A 17,930-nucleotide genomic window follows, 5' to 3' on the forward strand; every position below is an offset into this window, starting at 1 on the left:
ATTTATAAATATTGCAACTATGCTTTTGAAGATCTCCAGTAAGGGGGGGGGGGGGGATGCGAGGAATGTTCCCATTAAGTCTCCTCTAGAAAATTAACTTCATTTTAGGATTTTCTTGCTTTTGTTCATTTCCTTACAGTCATACTGTTTCATTGAAGTGCACAATGTTTTTCCAAGCAGTTACAATTGTGAAGAACAGTTCAGCTACTTAATGGCAGGATACATGGTCTGTTATTGTGCGTAATGTATTGGTGTTACATGGTAGTTAATGCATTGGATTGTCAATTGTATGGCATACATCAAAGTGATACTTTCTCTATTCTAACTCCCACAAACCGAACAATTTATAAGATTTTCCAGTCTGAAAATGAACACAGTAGAAACTGCCTATGTCCAGTCCACAGGACCAACGCTGGTTTCAGAGACAGAATGAGGTTCCTTGGGTCTGAAGCTCTGTCACCCTCGTGAAAATAGACTACTGTGGATCAGTGGCTCTACTTTGAAGTGCCACTGTTTTAAAGTGCTGGAGGAGCACTTTTTATGATGGGAGAGGGAGGACTTTTTCTTTCCGAGTAATTAATACAACATGGAATAGATTTCTGGTTCAGTGGGGCATGGTTTTACTCAATGATGAATAAGTGCTTCAACTCAGAGGGCAGGACTGAGCTTGATTCTCCTCATATTTCTTTAAGAGGTCAGAGCAGTGCTGAATTTTATAAGTTTTGTGAATAATAGTAAGCTGCATGTCTTTGGTGTCTGTTTTCATGTTCTAGTCAAAAATTAATTAAATTTCATCTCTCTGAAAAATAGAAACACTCATCTAATTATTCGTCTTGAGTAATGCAATAATTGATTTTCTAATTGATTTTTTTTCCCCCCAGAGGCATTTCAGAGGCTGCTTATGATTTTAGGACACGGTGAAATATTTGTTGTGATAGTCCTACGAAATGAAGTCTTTGACAAATTAAAAATTAATTCTGCTGTCTCACCGTGCGTTAACAGTGATTTGGTTTCTCTCCCCATGACGCAGGTGTCTTCCACAACCTCCTTTTCCAGGACGGCCTTCATGCAGTGTCTGCGTTGGGCTGTGTGGTGCCCTTTCCAGGAGTCAGGCAGCCACACGGGCACAGATGTGAACCTAGCTCTGCAGGGCGGTGCTGTGCCCAGTCCGTGTGGAGTCATGGTTTACACAGCGCCTCCACCTGACCGAAGCTCCACTGAGGTACAGTACATTACAGTTATTTACATTACATTCCTTTACGTACAGCAACACAGTAGAGACAATGACAGATTTCTCTCCAACTTGATTCTTTCCTTCCTTTCCTGGCTGGTTCTGGCTTGGTTGTGCAATATTTACAGCAGTAGCGTTTCTACTGGATTAGATTTAAAGTGGAGTTTAAGTATAATCCGTTTTATGTTTCATATCCAGCCGCTACCCTGTAATTTTTTTTCATTTTTTTTCTTTTGTTTTGAATTCCTGTTAGATGTCAAAACAATATTGTCTGCTCATTTTTTTTAGTTCGACAGTATTCCTCTAAAGATAAAAGATTCATGAACACGACAGGTGGCTCTGCATTATTCATAAAATAAATAAGCTGTCAATTCTTGCGTGTCTTTACTTTTGACATTGATGTTGCTGTCTGTATTCTTAAAGGTGTCGTGTTCCATTTAAAAGTTTGTTTTTGAATGTTCAGAATAAGATACTGTGAAAATTTTTATTCACGTTTTTAATTTAGGTTAGTTTTTTTTTTGGTTTTCATCTTAAAAAGCTTTAAACAAATACTCACAGTCCCCACTATGTTTCAAACAACGCATTTCCTTCTGGCAGATATGAGACGATGTAGTCCTAAATCCAGTTCCATTTAGGGATGGAGATCCTAGCTTTAGCTGGGGGACTTTCTGCATATAAGGAATAACCCATGAGGAGCTGTGCTGTTGTATTCATACAAAGCATGATGGGCTGGTATGATTGGGCCATAAAACATTAGGTCTTTTATATGCCACTATATGCTAGCTTTGCATGCTTCCTTTTGAAATTTCAAATAGTTGTTCTTGTTGGTTTCTTGGAGGGTTGGTTGCATAGATTAATCATACCATTTCTGTGCTGACATCATTTCTTACATTGGACAGTTACATCTTTGCATTTGATGGACATTCTGTACCAAACACATACATACATACATGTTTGTGAGTTAATGCTAAAGATTCAAAAGATTCTTCCCCTCTTTCTCTGTGACACTCAGTTTCATTCAGGATTCGTTCTTTGCTCGAATGCAAAGTTAGGGGTTACCTAAGATGTTCATTTGATGTGTATTTCATAACGCCCTGTGCTGACTTCAAGGCACAAAACACTTTTACTGAGGAGATATTTACGGAAGCAAATCCTTCGAGGCGTCTTTCCTGGCTACCTGTCGCATTGCAGTGATGTTCACCCAGCCATTAGAAAACGGTCTCATCAAATTCAGGTGAACCATTACTGATGAGAGTTATTTCGGCTTGTTTTTAATTACTGACCGATTTTATTTTGTCACGGTGCACTTACCTTGTACAGTCATGCATCTGTTACATGTTTGCATTTACAGACTTACAGTGTCCTGCTGAACTATTTTCCCCACCTGCATTTCACATCTGTTATTAAAAGGAATATGTTCTGGAATGATTATGAAATATTGTGTGATCTGTGTACTGTGTCAGATTAAGATAAGCAGAGCAGGATGAAAATACAGCAGCAGAATGTCTCCTCCCTGTGCTATATTTGTAAACATAATAACAGCAATCCTTAAGAGCAAAAACATTATGCTGGCTGCCATGGTATATTTATACATTTTTTTATAGAATTTTTGCAGGGGGAAAAAAAAATCAAATGCCTTTTCATCTATGTGTGAATGGGAGAGGTTCTCCTTGCTCAAAACCCCACACAATGCTCATCCCAGGAGGAGCAGCACAGTCCCCTTGGTGTTAGAATCCAGTTACTGTAATAACAGCTAATACTAAACACTATACCATAGCTCCATTATTATGCTGGACTGACTTTTTTTTGCACACATACATTTCTATTCTCTGTGGCATACTCCCTCCTTTCCAACCCCGCCCGATATCTCTTCAATTGGCTTTCCATCATACAAGGACCGAGGAATCCCTGCTGATTTGGAAATGGGGACATGGTGTAAACCACTCTCTGTCAGGCCAGCATTCTGCCGTAGGTTCCTCTGGGACCCCCCCCCCCCCACACACCCCCCCTCCTATGTTGCAGCATCCTCCTCACCCCCACATTTCCTGCTGTGGTTTTCAGCCACAGTCTTAGGCCAAGCTAACCACTTTTGGTCATAAAATTTTGTCATGTAGCGTAGATTTTTACAGTGCTGACCTGTTAATTGAAAAGCCTCTTGTAGAGACAACTGTTCTGGGGAAAGACAATCAACACTCGGATGATTGCTCTCACCCATCCAACCTTTTGCTTGATTTATAATTTATTTGTGATTTTGGATGTACCAGTTTTTCGCTGTACGGTTCACACATTGGGTTTATTCCACCGTAGAACTTTTCAAAAATGGCCTTCAGTAGCAGATGTGTCTCTTTCTTTCCAACTTTTACCAGGTGAAGGGTCTGGAGAAAGGTACTGTGAAGTTTAGGTTCTCAACCCGCTCTGAGGGGCGTTCCCCCAGCCCAGCTGTGTCTCTGAAGAGTAAACAAGAGGAGGCCTCCCGATATAAGAAGCCCCCTTCCCCAACGAAAGGCAAGTCTGTTTAACTGAGAGAGAGAGAGAGAGAGAGAGACCTTTCCTCATTTAGCTTTCTGTTATGTTGCTGCTTTCTTTAAAACCTTTGTGTTGCCCTGCTTTTAGAACAGCAGTGCATCTGCTGTTTTAGGCATTTGTAAGTACAGTAGGTGGTGTTCTAACACAAGACAGTAATTGATGGGTCAGAGAGTTTTCATGAGCCCCCCACCACAGGCTAATTTGCAGGTGGGGTCAAAATTGTTTTGATGCACGTAATAGGGAAACTACATGCTAATGTATTGTTCTGTAATTATACCAGAAATGATATGCCTCATTGAAGAAAGTTTCAAAAGGTGGATTTAAGTTCAACTCATATAGAATGCAGACCTTTTCCATTTCCCCAAAGTAGATGGGGAAGCACAGTGAGGTGGAAAAACGGTGCAATAATGTATATAAAATGTTTGTAATCAAAGTTAACAGCGCTATTTGTCAGACTGTCCTCAGACAATGCAGGTGCAGCTCTCTTGCAAGTATAATGCTATGATCCCTGTCACCCATCTTATAAATAATGAGGATGTTTGGTCATTAGGAACTGGAGAGTTTGAAAGTGGCATTTTAGGTGTCCTCTGCTTGATCACACACATCCTTCAAAGCTGCAAGGATATGGAAATTAATTCGGCAGGAAATGTGGTGCTTCGGCGCAAACAATGGCAAATGGCCCACAAGTGTATTGCAACAGGACTTCTGCCCAGGAAAAGAACGAGCAGCGGGAAACAACGAGGGGATTAGTTTGCTCTGTACCTCAAAGGTGATTAACAGCTCGATAAATATTCCTCACGGAAGCTCTCAATACCCTTGACAGCTGCAGTAAGCCCTGGTAAATTTATTTGGCCATTTGTGAGTTATGATTCTCATGGAAATTTTGTTGTGGGTCTTGGAACGGTCAGGGTAGGCACAGAGAGGATAGGTGTCCAGAGGGATTTTGTACAAGTGTTGGTATGAAAGTGATACCTCTAATTTGAGTAAATGTATGTTCACTTTTGAAGAAGAACAGTTTTCAAAATAAATATTTCAGGTGTTTTGTGTTTAAAGTATTACAATATAGTGTTGTATAACAAATTTGAGATCTGTTGTGGGTTGGTATGTGATGGCAGTGGTCTGACTTTGTGGCTATCACTGAAAAGGAGTGCTTTCCTAGTGGGGAAGACATATCTCATAGATATACAGTCATAAATGTTGACATTCTTGACTCTTCATAGAGATTCTTGAATCATGCCTTTGCTGTGAGCTTCTCTTCTTGCCCACACATTTCAAGAATCTAATACATACAAACCCACATCAGTCCTGCCCATGAGAGACTCATTTGTGAAGAGGAATGCAAAATATGTACATATTTAGAGTAATTTTTATCCATATATATTTGTATTTATTTGTACAAGAAGAAATGGTCATTTGTGTGTTTTGTAATATCATTGAAATGTAGTTCTCATATTCATTCCAAATAAAATCAATCTCTGTAGTAGTAATAATAATAATTTTGGACTACATTCATACAGCATCTTTTAGACTTTCAAAGTTTAAAAGGCACCTTACAGTGAAAGGGGGGACTCACCTCAATCATCTGTCTCTTCCTGATATGCCCCTAATTTCTCAGTTCAGATGAATGAACACATCAAAGCATAAAAAAACGGCTCTCTCTGTACCTCCCTGTATTCATATGTCTGAACCGACGATTGTGCTTTTATTGTAAAGAGACTGTCCATGACCATGTCAATAGTAAAGTAGGCCTTTATGAATTCTGAAGTTCCTCTTTACGTGTATGTGTACAATTCTGGTCAACCATCCGCCATAATGTATATTTTAATATGAGCTATTGATTAAATGGTGCCAGCAATTTCAGATGCTACAAGCATTGGTGTGATTTCATCATACATAAGCATTAATGGCATTCATACATAAAGATGTGGTCAAAGATCAAAAACCAAATCCCTGTTGTGCTGTACATGCACTTTCCTTTATTGGCATGATTATATGTACAGTGAGTGTTAAAGTGACCCAAACAACAGATCTGGTGTGTTGAGGTTTAAGAATGACTATGCAGAAAATCAGTATATGTTGGAGCTGAGAATCAATAACCATGTCAATCTATTCAAGGCTAACAGCTGAGATTGCTGAACACATATCCCCAGGCACCACTTTGATGGCCTCAAATACCTGCGAGTTGTAGCATATGCTTCTGATAACTCCCAGGTTAAGTAGCTAGCATCTTGTTTCTAAGGCCATCAAAGAGTCTCATGTGACTGCAGATGCCAGCATTTAGATATGAAAAGCACAGTTCCTGTGAGCAGCAGGGTAGTTGGTATTAATCAACCAGACTGCACTGTAGTGCATGCTTTCTTGTGTGAGCCATGCCTGTACCGGCATCAAAAGGTTGACAAATCCAGCAGAAAACAGCTGATTTGGAGGGAGGCCCTAGGGGCTAAGGGAGATTGATTTGAGAGGTAATTGCGTGTCAGTTAAATTGAAACTACCAGCAGCTGTGGCAGTTCACTTGGGTTTGCAATGCAATTTTCCTCCTGAAATCCCCCTCACTGCTCTTTAATTATTTATTTAATTTTTTTTTTTCACTGTAACCTCTGCCCCTCTCCACCCCATACACCCTGTCTTGCCTTGGTTCTGTAATGGGGTGGGTGTAAAACAGAAAGCTATTAATTTCCAGTCCAGTTCCCCGTTCATTTTTGTTGGAGCTAAACTATGAGAAAGAGATGAGATTTTAAACGGTAGCTTGCCGGAAAATCTAACATGTGACGCGCTGACCTTACAGTATAATGGATATGCATATGAAATAGAGGAATCCCTTTTCACGATAGAATCATTTCCATTTTCTTCCAAGAGAGTGTCATGCTCTGACATGAACACCAAACGTTGCCCCTCTGTGATACATGAGAGATCAGTGGACAGTTGATTTTGACTTCCTCTTCCAATGACCCTCCACAGCAACTACGGGTGGCTGTATTGAGCTATTTAATATAATGAATTTTTATGGGAGTATTGATATTTATGTTTCGGGTAAAAGCCAGAGAAATTCTCTTTAACTCTGTACATGCTTGTTTCCAGTCCCTTGGATAGACTCTCCACTGTGCTTGTCAGCGCAAGGCTAGAACACTGAGAAAATTAATGTAAATTCAATTTCTACAAAGTAAGACCAGCTCACTTTACGAAAAACAACCAGACGATATCTGAAAATGAGCTGTCCATTTTGTCGTTTGTGTGTGTGCATTTGAATGATTGAGTGTTTTTAAAGAATGATTTGCAGTGTGATTTTCAGTGAGAGAGGCTGCATAGAGTTTTAGATAGCCTGAAGAAGGTTACAAAACCACATAAGGATTTCAAAAGCAGTTCGAATTTTTTTGTGAAATTATCTTTCAAAGTGGTGGCACTCTAGATGGACACTGAAGGACATCTCAGTTATTTGCAATGAATAACACTGCCAGTCTGAGCAAGTCAGGATAGTTACATATTTGTACACAGGAAAAATTGCCAGTAAATGACACTGCCTATGAGGTGACCAACTATACTTTGAGTATGTGATGGATTCACCTTATCTCAATTCACCAAGATCATACTTTAAATTTTTTTAGTGATGATGAACATTATTAAAACAATACCTATTGAAGCTTTTCTTGGGAGTTCTGGAGACAATCTCTGATTTTGATCCTACATCCCTCCTTTTCAGGTTATTAATGAGCCCATGTCTCCCTATCTCTGTTTGTGTATCAGTCTACGTCGAATCTGTAGACAAGGTTTTAACATGACGGATAAATGGGTCACGACATGGCTGTCCACTCCTTGCTCAACGAGGTGAAAATGCACAAATGCCAAGGCCAAAAGCTCAGGCAAAAAAAAAACAAAAAAAAGTAAAACGGGATCCCAGATGACTCCGTGACTCAGTTACCTGGGGTGGCTGAGGACGCACCGGAAGAGCTGAGGGAGAGGGATCGCGTTTCGTTCCGTTTTTCTTGTCGCCATTGGCCGAGCTCCAGTTACCAAGGCTACTCAGGAAGAATAGCGGACCTTTGAAGTATCAGCATGGAGCATCTTTAGTGGGGGCATGAAATGGGCACATCGAGTCCTTGTTTTTGGTTTTTTTTTTCTTCTGCGTCTTATATGCAGTATTTATTTTTGAAGCATTTCTCGGCAGCAGGATTTAAGTCACGGGCCGCTCCACATCCATAAATAATTTCTCTTAACTGTATTTTAACTCAATGGGTTCAAATGCAACTTTTCTGCCGCGCTGATTTCTGCTGTGGGAGGGAAACGATTAGGCGTTCATTCTGTAGAGCTTTGCAGCAGTGATGAGATTATGCAATTAAAATATATTTTATCACCAGCTTTACTTTCATTGCACCAGTTTATGTCCTCTGGAATTATTATACCTAGCTATAAAGTTAATACAGCCTGGGAATGCTCGATCTGTGGGGAACAAATTAATTGATGTTATCAAATTGTGACATCATGTAGCTTGAGGAAATAATAAAGAATGCAAAATTAAATGCTCAGAGGATACAGATTCTACAATACTACCTGGAAGAGAAGCAACAAAGTGTGATTTATAGACTGTGGAGGGGCAGCAGTGTGCAATTTTTCCTTGTGCGACACATTTTCCCTCCTACTTTATCACGGCAGTCCCTAGAAAGTGCTGACCTCTCTAAGCTTTGTGCCACAGGATAGCTTGGCAGTAGTGGAGTGCATGGTGTGAAGACTACAGCTGCAGACCTTAGCTACTGTCGATGTGAATATTAAGGTATTCACATGGTAATAGACCTGTCTTGCTCAAGGTGTTGAAATTATGGCTGAATATCCTGTCCTGCATTGATTGGACCGCCTTCTTCTTCTTTGCAGGTCGAAGTGACACTTTGCTTAAGGCTTCGCCTCCACGCTCACCGCAAGGCCCTGGGGTGAGTGCCTTTGCTTAAATCTGGTGTGTTCTCCTCAAATGACATCTCAGGTTTTGAAGGAAGCCTTCCAGGCCAGCACAGACCAAGACATTTTCAGCTAAACTGAGGGGATTGGCCGGTGAAGAGAAACTGCTCTGTATTTGGCAAAAGTGTGGCGATCCTCAGTTTTTTGCAGAGGAAACCAAAACTAGAAGGACTGTGCAGATATATCACATTATCTATATGCTCAGCTGACTCTTTTATCCAGGGAAAGAGGATACAGAGGTTACTGTTTTATCATTTTCATTGTAGAGTTTGGTATTTAATTTTTATTTAGGATAGTTACCAGCTGAGAACATGACACCCAACATGAGAGTTCAACCCACAGCCCTCAGGTTTCATTGCCAGTTCCCTAACCAGTAGAGATGGGTTATCCATGTTAACCTAAACAGTAGAGATGGGTTATCCATGTTATTGAAGAAACAAGAAGACAACTATAATCTATATTAAAAATAAGCATCATTGTTTTTATAATCACAATTTTTGCATATACAACGTCTACCAAAAACCTGGTGCGTTAACTTTACACATTGATAAGGGAAGCAGTTGAATTGACAGAATGATCGCAGGGTGTATTAATGTTTAACCAGTCTGTTTGTTCCACTTTCTGAATGGGTCAACAATCACATTGGATCGTACAGTCTACCACATGAGACAGACTTCCCCAGACCTTTGCCAATCATGAATCATCAAGCTGCACTATCATCTGCTTCAGAGGCGTTGAAATTCTACAGGATGGGTGTGCCACTCCAAAATATATTAGCTTGCAAAACGTCTTCACAAAAGTCAAGTGGAAAGGTGTCGGCTTAGATTGAATTGGGCATTAGGTGCAATGGATATATGCTGAAATAATACACTGAAATGTGATCGTTTCATACTATACAGATATGAATATGTTTAATGTGTCATGACTTAATATGATCATTACCAGTAGTGCCCGACTCTCCACCCTAAAACCCTCTTTTTATTTCCAGTGTTCGTCAAATTGCTATTCATTATTCCTGTGTTGTTCTGGAGAAAGTAGATATGGTTAACACTCTCACCAAGATGTTTGTTTGTACAAAACATCATCTGGGTCTGGTCTAATTCAGTGAACTACATTGTATCTTTCCAAAAATGTGCCACTGATTAATTACAGCGTGCCTGAACATTCATCCTCCCTGTCAGTGCCTTTTTATCATTATTCTACATTTGCACAGATTAAACAGAGTTACTTCATCACAGTAGGCAGTGGGAAAAGACTGTTCAAAATGCATTGCTTTCTGTTGGGATACATGGCAAAAGTTAGGAATGAGATTCTCTTCCCCAATGGCAGACAGTTTCATTAAACAAGCTCTTGTCCGACAGTGCTGTGGGAGTCTTGGTCTGACTTGACATGCTTGGGAGTTCAGAGCTTGAGTTGTTCCTCACAGGCTGAGTGGAGCTGTCAGTGTAACGGTGGAGTTCAGGGACTGATTGAACTTTCACAGGGACCCAACAGAGACACGATCTCAATAAAAATATGGGCCTCCTGTATCAAACATGGATGAGAGGAACTATGTTTAGCAAAATTTCCACAAACACTGTCATAAATTCTTTAACACCCCCCCCAAAAAAAACTCACCAACTCTTCCACATCTCTGTGGGTGAGAATGGGGTAGAGAAGTGTTAATGAGGCTTGCATTTCAGTCTCATGTCATAAAAGACCACTTGGTTTACACCCCATTGAAATTCACAGCAAGCCAAACATATTCATGATTTTTATATGAAGGCAGTGTTATTTGATTTGTGTGTAAACTTTTTTGAGGGCAATGTGAGTGAAGCGTTGCAGACTCTGACAGTATTGTATCTGCGCAAGAAACTCTTTGATCTCAAAAGTACTCAGTTGCCCTACTTTAGAATTATTGTTTTGTCTGCCAATAGCAGAGGTCTAAACACGTTGCTATCCACTCCATATGCAATGTATGTTTTCTAAAATAAAGCTACTTGTCATCACAATGAAGTTTTTTTCATACAGGAATAAAAACCTGAACCTATTTACAAGTGGACATCTGTTTGCATTTATAATATGAAATGTGGTAAGATTTTACTGCAGGGGTCCTTATTTATGCCAATATAATCCTTTCTGAAGCAGTACTGAAGAATATGTAACATCATTCATAGCCATTCATTAACATTTATAAGAAATTTAGAAGACATTCCTAATCATTAATAATTGGTGAGTACTGCTGAAATATTAGTCATAAGTAGCCTTAAGGATTAAGTCCTTTATGTAGACTTATATACATTAGTAAAAATCTGTAATTAATCATATGAAACCATGCACAGTATCTAATAAGGCATTATGTATAGCTGCTCGTGACCTTGTAAAAGGTAGTGTTAGTGTGGATGCTTGCAGACAGATTATTTCGAGTTTGTTTTGCTTCCCCCGAATGCTGCACAATGGGCAGATTTGACTCTTTTGTTGCGGCCTCGTGTTCCTTTGTTAGCAGCATGTGTGTTGCCGTTTTGGCCCGGACCGCGTGCTCCGTCTCTCTGTCGTGTTGGCTCCGCTCAGTGTGAATAGGAGGGAGGTGATGTGAAATCTCACCCATTTGTTTGACTAAACACCAGAGCTGTGTGATCCCAGTTTGAGTCATCTGCTGGCACCGTGGGTGTGAAACACAGATAGAATTCCAGACATCGGTCTCAGTCTGTGGGCGCAACATAGAAAATACCACTCGGAACCGGAGCCTTGGGGGGGGGGGGGGGGGGGCAGTAGTTTGATGTCCTTACCTAATGGCGTTGGATTCAGTGAGGGGCATGAAAAGTCAGGGTCCCAAGGAAGCACCCCAGCTGTATTCCTACTGTAGCTATTCAACCCAGGCTGTGCATCCAGCCATACAATAAAAGAACCAACCGCATTCATGTGTTTGAATTTTTTTTAAATGAAATTGGCTTTTATATGTGTTCTGTGTTTGCAAGACAATCTGAATTCGGCTGGTGGAGGCAGCAGGTAGAACTAGAAATAGTGTAAAACAGGAAACGAATGTATACATCTGGGGATGGTTTGATTGCTTTGGGTCAGGCATGAAACACAGAATTCATTACCATTTGGACATGAGTAACATGCTGCATGCAAGAACTGAAACCTCAGCCTATTATTACTTTTCAATCTTGTTCTCTGTTGTTGTCTGGCCATTAAGTGTGGCTGTCTTGTTTGTTTCACATTCTGCTGTTCCTGGTAATTGTGTACTAATTTTTTACTGTGTCATCCCTTACAGCTGTCCATTTCTCAGCTTGCAGCGTCTCCACGGTACCCCACCATCAGCCACTCCACATCGTCTCCCTGGCAACAGCAGTTTCCCTCTCAGCTCTACCCCTCCCCATTGGCATCAGCCTACCAGCTGTCACATGTCGTAAGAGTCCGCCCCCTCTCCTGCTCTCCCACTCACATACACACACAGACACACCCATACACACACACACACACACACACACACACACACACACACACACACACACGCACACATACTCACAAGCGCAGACATAGGCAAACACACTGCTGCCCACACACGCCTCCCAGCTGCCCCCCAGCCGCCCCCCAGCCATGAGTGCACACCCCCAGACGGGGCCCGAGCACTCAGCTCTCTGCTCTTTGCCTCTCAGGTGCTCTCAGGTGTTCCCTCTCTTCAAAGCTAAAGAAACACATTTTCAAGTTCTTTTTCCAAGTGCTGTGCCACAGCTTGATACATTCATGCACAGATCTCTGAGAACTCCAGTGAGTTACACAGAGGCTAGGAAGCACAAGGTACTGCAATTTGTACTTTTGTAAATATTATATATGACTTCATACCAGCAATTACTTTCAGCTGATTTGTTTGTGGGTCAAGTGGGAGGTTATTAAAACGTCTGATGGAGGACTGTTGCCTTGCAGTAGCATCTCAGCTCCCAGGTTACTGTCATTTTTCTTCCTAATGCTTTGATGGACACATCTGTTCTGTACAGAACAGCAGAACTGTGCCAGACACAGCACTCCCAACAGTAAATTCTCAGAAATTTTAACTATTTGTTCTGCTTTGGTGGGACATTCTGAATGCAGAGAATTATGCCATCCACGCTGTTGACATAAATTTGTACGTGAATATACTGAAAATAGACAACTACATGACTAGCTTTGTGGACAAATGTAAAGGCTAACTGTACAACACATTCTGTGACTTGTAACTGTTAGGAAATGATTCCTGCTGTATGATCAATAGTGGGCTTTCTAGTTCCCAGAAAATTTCCTTAAAATTTAGCCTCTGTGTACTGAAAAGGCAAGTACCGCTATTCTAATAATGCTTATCTTGACATGAAATTGTAGCAAGATATCTAAAAACAAACTTACAGACACTCCATTAATTACAGAAGCCATTTGTCACCTAATGCGCTGACGCTTAGAGACCACACTTTCAGATTATGTGCTGTGGGCTGCCTTACTAAGGTGTAATTGAAGCCGAAGTGGTAATGATAAGCATATTGAAATATCACCTCTCTATCATGAAGCACAGAAAAACCAGGGGTCTCTTACCATCATGTGATTTAACCTTAAGAGACCCAATTAGCAGTTACGTAATGGACACCCATAAAGGTCATATACTGTATGCTAGTCTGTCCGAAAAAAATGTTATACCGTGTTAAATGCTTTCCTTTCAGTACAGTATGCCATTGTTTTTCATTTCTCATAATTTGTGCTTTGCACCTGAGAGACAACTGTGGTTTTGGGTTTGGGTTGGAGTACTTTTTTTTTGTTGTTTGTTTCAAAACCAAAATGTCTTCTCTTTGTAGGGTATTATTTTCTCTACTTTAACTGTAATCTGGTGCCAGTGACTCCCAGATGATTTAATTGTGAGGAGATGTGTTTGTTTCCCTTAAGATGTTTAATTATTCCTTAAAATGTGTAATTATGTAACCAATAAATGCCATACACTGAGTGCAGCGCTGACATTTTCTTTCGCTAAAAAGTCTTCCGTAGAGACATTTATAAAGCTGGCGCGCATTAATGACCCGGAATGACTTTGGGTTTGGGTTGTTAATGGCCAAGGCAGGGGGCTTCATACTGCACTGCTGTGCATTGCTGCCGCTTGGTCCCAACCACTGAACCGCATCATACATGGGAGCAGCTGTGGAGTAGAAAATTACAGCACTGGCTTGCATAACTAATAGTAGGTGAAATTTCCTCTTTTTATGTTGGTGACTTGCTAACCAAATTATTCTCTTTGAGGTAATTTTGTGTAATGAATAAATGAAGCCCCCATGATTTGTTTTTGTTTTTTTTTTTTTTTCTTATTTTTCTGCAGGAGCTGCCGGGCGCCAGCAGCATCGCGCACCTGGAGGTCGACCTGAGCCAGCCGAACGCAGGGGACGCGGGGGTCCCGGCGCGGCGGCCTCCCCCCCAGCCGCCAGCCGAGCAGCTGCGGGAGCTGACGTTCGCCCCTGTGCACGCGCCTGTCATCGCGCTGGGGACGCAGACGTCGGGGTGAGGAGCGGCCGCCGCACGGCTTTTTCACACATCGGCGCAGCGCGCAGCCCCTCGGCGTTTATGAGTTAATCAGAGTCTCGCCACGACAGCAGAAATCTTTTAAAGGCGCGGCGCTCGCAGAGGTCAGACGAGCCGCGTTTCCTGCACGCGTGTGCGTGGGCCTGTCACTGAACACCAGAGGGTTCTCTAAGTACTTCTGTTTTGTATGAAATTGAGTAATTGTTTAGGGTCTTTTTGTACTGTTCTGTTCTGTTCGGTTATATTGCATTATATTATATTATATTATAATATTGGGACAGCAGTGTGGTGTAGTGGTAAGGAGTGGGGCTCGTAATGAAAAGGTTGCAGGTTCACTTCCCTTCTTGGGCACTGCTGCTGTACCCCTGGGCAAGGTATTTAACCCTGAATTGCTTCATTAAATATCCAGCTGTATGAATGGGTGACATGGAAAACTGTAACCTATGTAATTCACTCTCGGCAAGAGCATCTGCTAAATGACAATGATGTAATATTATAATCACTGGATTATATTCTTTCTTGCCGTGCGCCTCTCAGATGGTTCTTAAGAATGTATAGCTGTGACACAGGTACAGCACTCTATATTTTATGCCCATAAAGAGAAGAGTGTAAGCTATGACTTCAAGCCAGTGTACAGTATTCACCTAATTAACTTCAAATCTCTTAAGACTGCAGCTCTTGTCACAGGTAATGCATTTACTTTATTCAAAGCTATGAAGTAGCCCAGTTTGATTGATTACTGTCTGGAAATGTTTCAGAAGAAGTCATAACGCAGTTGTGATGTTATAGATAGTGAATCACAACTGAGAAATTATTCTTGGCAATAAAGAGAGAAATCACCTAAGTGTGAGGTTGCATTTGCACACCATCAAGTGAAAGTAATTGTACAGAAGTTGGCACTGAAATGTGTCTGAGATTCAGCTTTAGACATGCAGACATGTTTTCATCCACTTGGCTAGAATGTCAGTGGTGTTCATTTCAGATCCAAGAATGACTTTTTCATTTCATTGCTGTGAAATGACCCAGTTTTTAAAATGAGCACGCTGAATTCAAAAGAACTTTAATTTAATTTAAATTGCTCAGTGTATCTGATTGAATTGAACTCCTTTGAAATTAAAACTGCTGTGTGAATATTAATCCAATCTGTACAAATTAAGATATTACTTTTGGAGAGGAGGAGAATGTCTGTTTTTGAATATGTTATTTTAAATTCACCAGGAAATACTACACTCTTTGGTGTTTGTATGAAAAACAAAATTTGATTTGTCTGATTAAATCTGTTTTTTTTAATGGTGAAGTATTTGTAAATTACTAGTTGCTGACTTGCCCCATTAGAAAAGAAAAAAGTGAATTTAATTGAAATTCTGTGCTTAGGAATACAGAATTTTTCTTTCACCCTTTGATTTCCCTTGGTTAAAATGAATATTGCACTGCTATATTGAGCTGGCCATAGTACAAGGGAATCCATCATCTATTTAATAACTTATTTTAATTGCACTTATCATGACTGTTTGCTTTATTTTATGTTATTTTATGTAATTAATTTCCCAGTTGTTTCCTCGTTATTGTCCAGGCAAGGTAATGACTCCCCCAGGCAGCAGCCCATCCGTAGCTAAATCTTACAATATCTAAACTAGCAGATAACCTTGCCTCATCTCATAATTGGTAAAATGCAACTGGGGGGAGCTGAACTGACATTTAGCACAAACGCGCTATGCATAATATGAGGCTTTTCCTTCACGGTCTTTGATGCAGAAGTAGTACTGTGAAAAAGTGGCTATCCTGAATCCAGTTAAAATACAGATTTTTTGAGTTTGTGAATTTGAATTTTTCGCTCTTCTAAATATTAAATTTTCATCGTCGTGTGAGTTGGTGGTTGTATCGTTTGGCTCTCATTAATTGCAGCCAGCATCTGTGTTTAATATTATTGCAGTCATCTGTTTTTTGCCAAGCACCCTTAACTTGAGTGATTTCAAGAGCATTCTGGAAGCTGTTGTTCTTGGTTCTTTCACAGGGTAAAGACCTACCTGGTAATGATGCAGGTGAACACAGTGGGGTAACTGAGATGGTTACAATGCTTATCGATCACTAATCATTCACAGTTTACATAAGTACCGCTTGGCCTCTCCAGCTTGAAATTCATGTTGCGGTTCTGAGTTTCAGCACGTCTGTCCTCCGGTAAACTCATCAGCCACCCGGGAATGTAATCCAGGGCGCTTTATTGCACGTTGACCTTGCTCTTGACTCATCCCCACCTTCGTTTGTCTCTCAGCACCACTCCCTTGATCTCTCGGGGCTCCATGGCCCGCCTCTTCTCAGCCGGCTTCCCAGAGATCCTGGACCTCAATAATCAGGCGGCCGAAGTCCTGGACCCAGCAGAGCCTGTCAACTTTAACCCCCAGAGAGAGGAGGCGGATCATTTGCAGTGCAACGAGCTCGTTCTGCAGTTTCTGGCCTTCTCCAGGTGAGCCTGGCTGGTACCTGTCACATTGTCTGTGTACTGACATGCTGCTAATTATTCTGTCAGCTTTCGTGCCAGTTGCAGGGTACAGTGATTCAGGCAGCTATGATTACTTCTGCTTTTATAGGTCTTCTCTGAAAGTTAATTAAAGAAATGGTCAGATGTAGGCTGGTCCTTTGGAAGAGACAGAAATATATGGACATGTGTTTATGTGAGAAGGAAAATAAATGATTTACATTTCACTATGGCAGGTGAGCCTTAAGTGAATGAAACCTCTTATTCACAAACCCTCAACAAAGTCAACTCTTGTTCACAAGCCCTCCAAATTTATTGGCACTACTGGTAAGAGTCATTGCAAAAGAAAATCAGCTAACATTCGAAGACCACACTCCATGAATGGAAATGTATGCAGTATTATCACCATCATGCTTTATGTATTTATTTTATCATATTTTTCTCATATATGTGGAAGTCAAATTATCCAAAGATGTGGATAAAAAAATATGTGCACTGATACAGATATATACACAGGCAAGTCGGTGTGTCATATGTAGATAAATATGTGCACAAAGAAGAAGTTGGGGGAGGGGGGGGGAGCTATGGTCCCCCCCGTCAGGTTTCTTGCGTTAATTGAAGTGACAGACATGCACACCGTACCTATTTTTACCATAAGCCTCACACAGATTGTCCTGTCTCTAGGTTCTGCAGTGACAAAATGGTTTTGCCTGGGGTGACATTCCGCCCAAACGCTAAATTCGCTGGTTCTTGAATACACCCCCAAAAAGCATGCCATAGCATCGGCATTTACACATTCTTCCTTATCACTGTCCCCCTCCTTATCCTAACATCTTAATGTACTGTGGCCTACTTGTCAATCATCGTAGCCCCAGTGCTCTGGGCAGGCCAGCATCTTCTTTATTTATTAGGTAAGATGTATGTGACCATCAGCTTTATATAACTTGTATGTTGCATAGTGTGCAATCTAATAATATATTGCAGTTTAAAAATCCTCCATATTCAGTGACATTGAGCCACATTTTTACATGGACAGCATTTTTACATGGAGAAGGTGGACGTCTTGATTTAATTTAGTATTGGTGTCTCATTGAATATTTCATTAATGAAACGTTATGGACATTGTTTCCATGTTTTTGATAGACTTTTGATAGACAGTATGAAATATGCCTCACATCTGCCCAGTCTGAAAGGAGCAGATTTCAATTGTGTTTGCTTAAATTAATAATCTCTCCTGAA

General features: G+C 40.8%; 1 protein-coding gene across 1 annotated transcript in view; it reads left to right on the plus strand.

Moving 5' to 3' along the window:
- The window catches only part of nphp4 (nephronophthisis 4), a 130,829-nt gene that overhangs the window by 84,970 nt on the left and 27,929 nt on the right, over positions 1-17,930 (plus strand). Inside the window, exons 10-15 of the mRNA XM_036533581.1 lie at positions 1,031-1,222; positions 3,598-3,736; positions 8,621-8,676; positions 11,958-12,092; positions 14,016-14,194; positions 16,488-16,679. Coding sequence (XP_036389474.1) covers positions 1,031-1,222; positions 3,598-3,736; positions 8,621-8,676; positions 11,958-12,092; positions 14,016-14,194; positions 16,488-16,679 — 893 coding nt within the window. The remainder of the gene's footprint in view (positions 1-1,030; positions 1,223-3,597; positions 3,737-8,620; positions 8,677-11,957; positions 12,093-14,015; positions 14,195-16,487; positions 16,680-17,930) is intronic.

This window comes from Megalops cyprinoides, chromosome 7, assembly GCF_013368585.1.
Source record: "Megalops cyprinoides isolate fMegCyp1 chromosome 7, fMegCyp1.pri, whole genome shotgun sequence".
In the NCBI taxonomy this organism is placed as follows: domain Eukaryota; kingdom Metazoa; phylum Chordata; class Actinopteri; order Elopiformes; family Megalopidae; genus Megalops; species Megalops cyprinoides.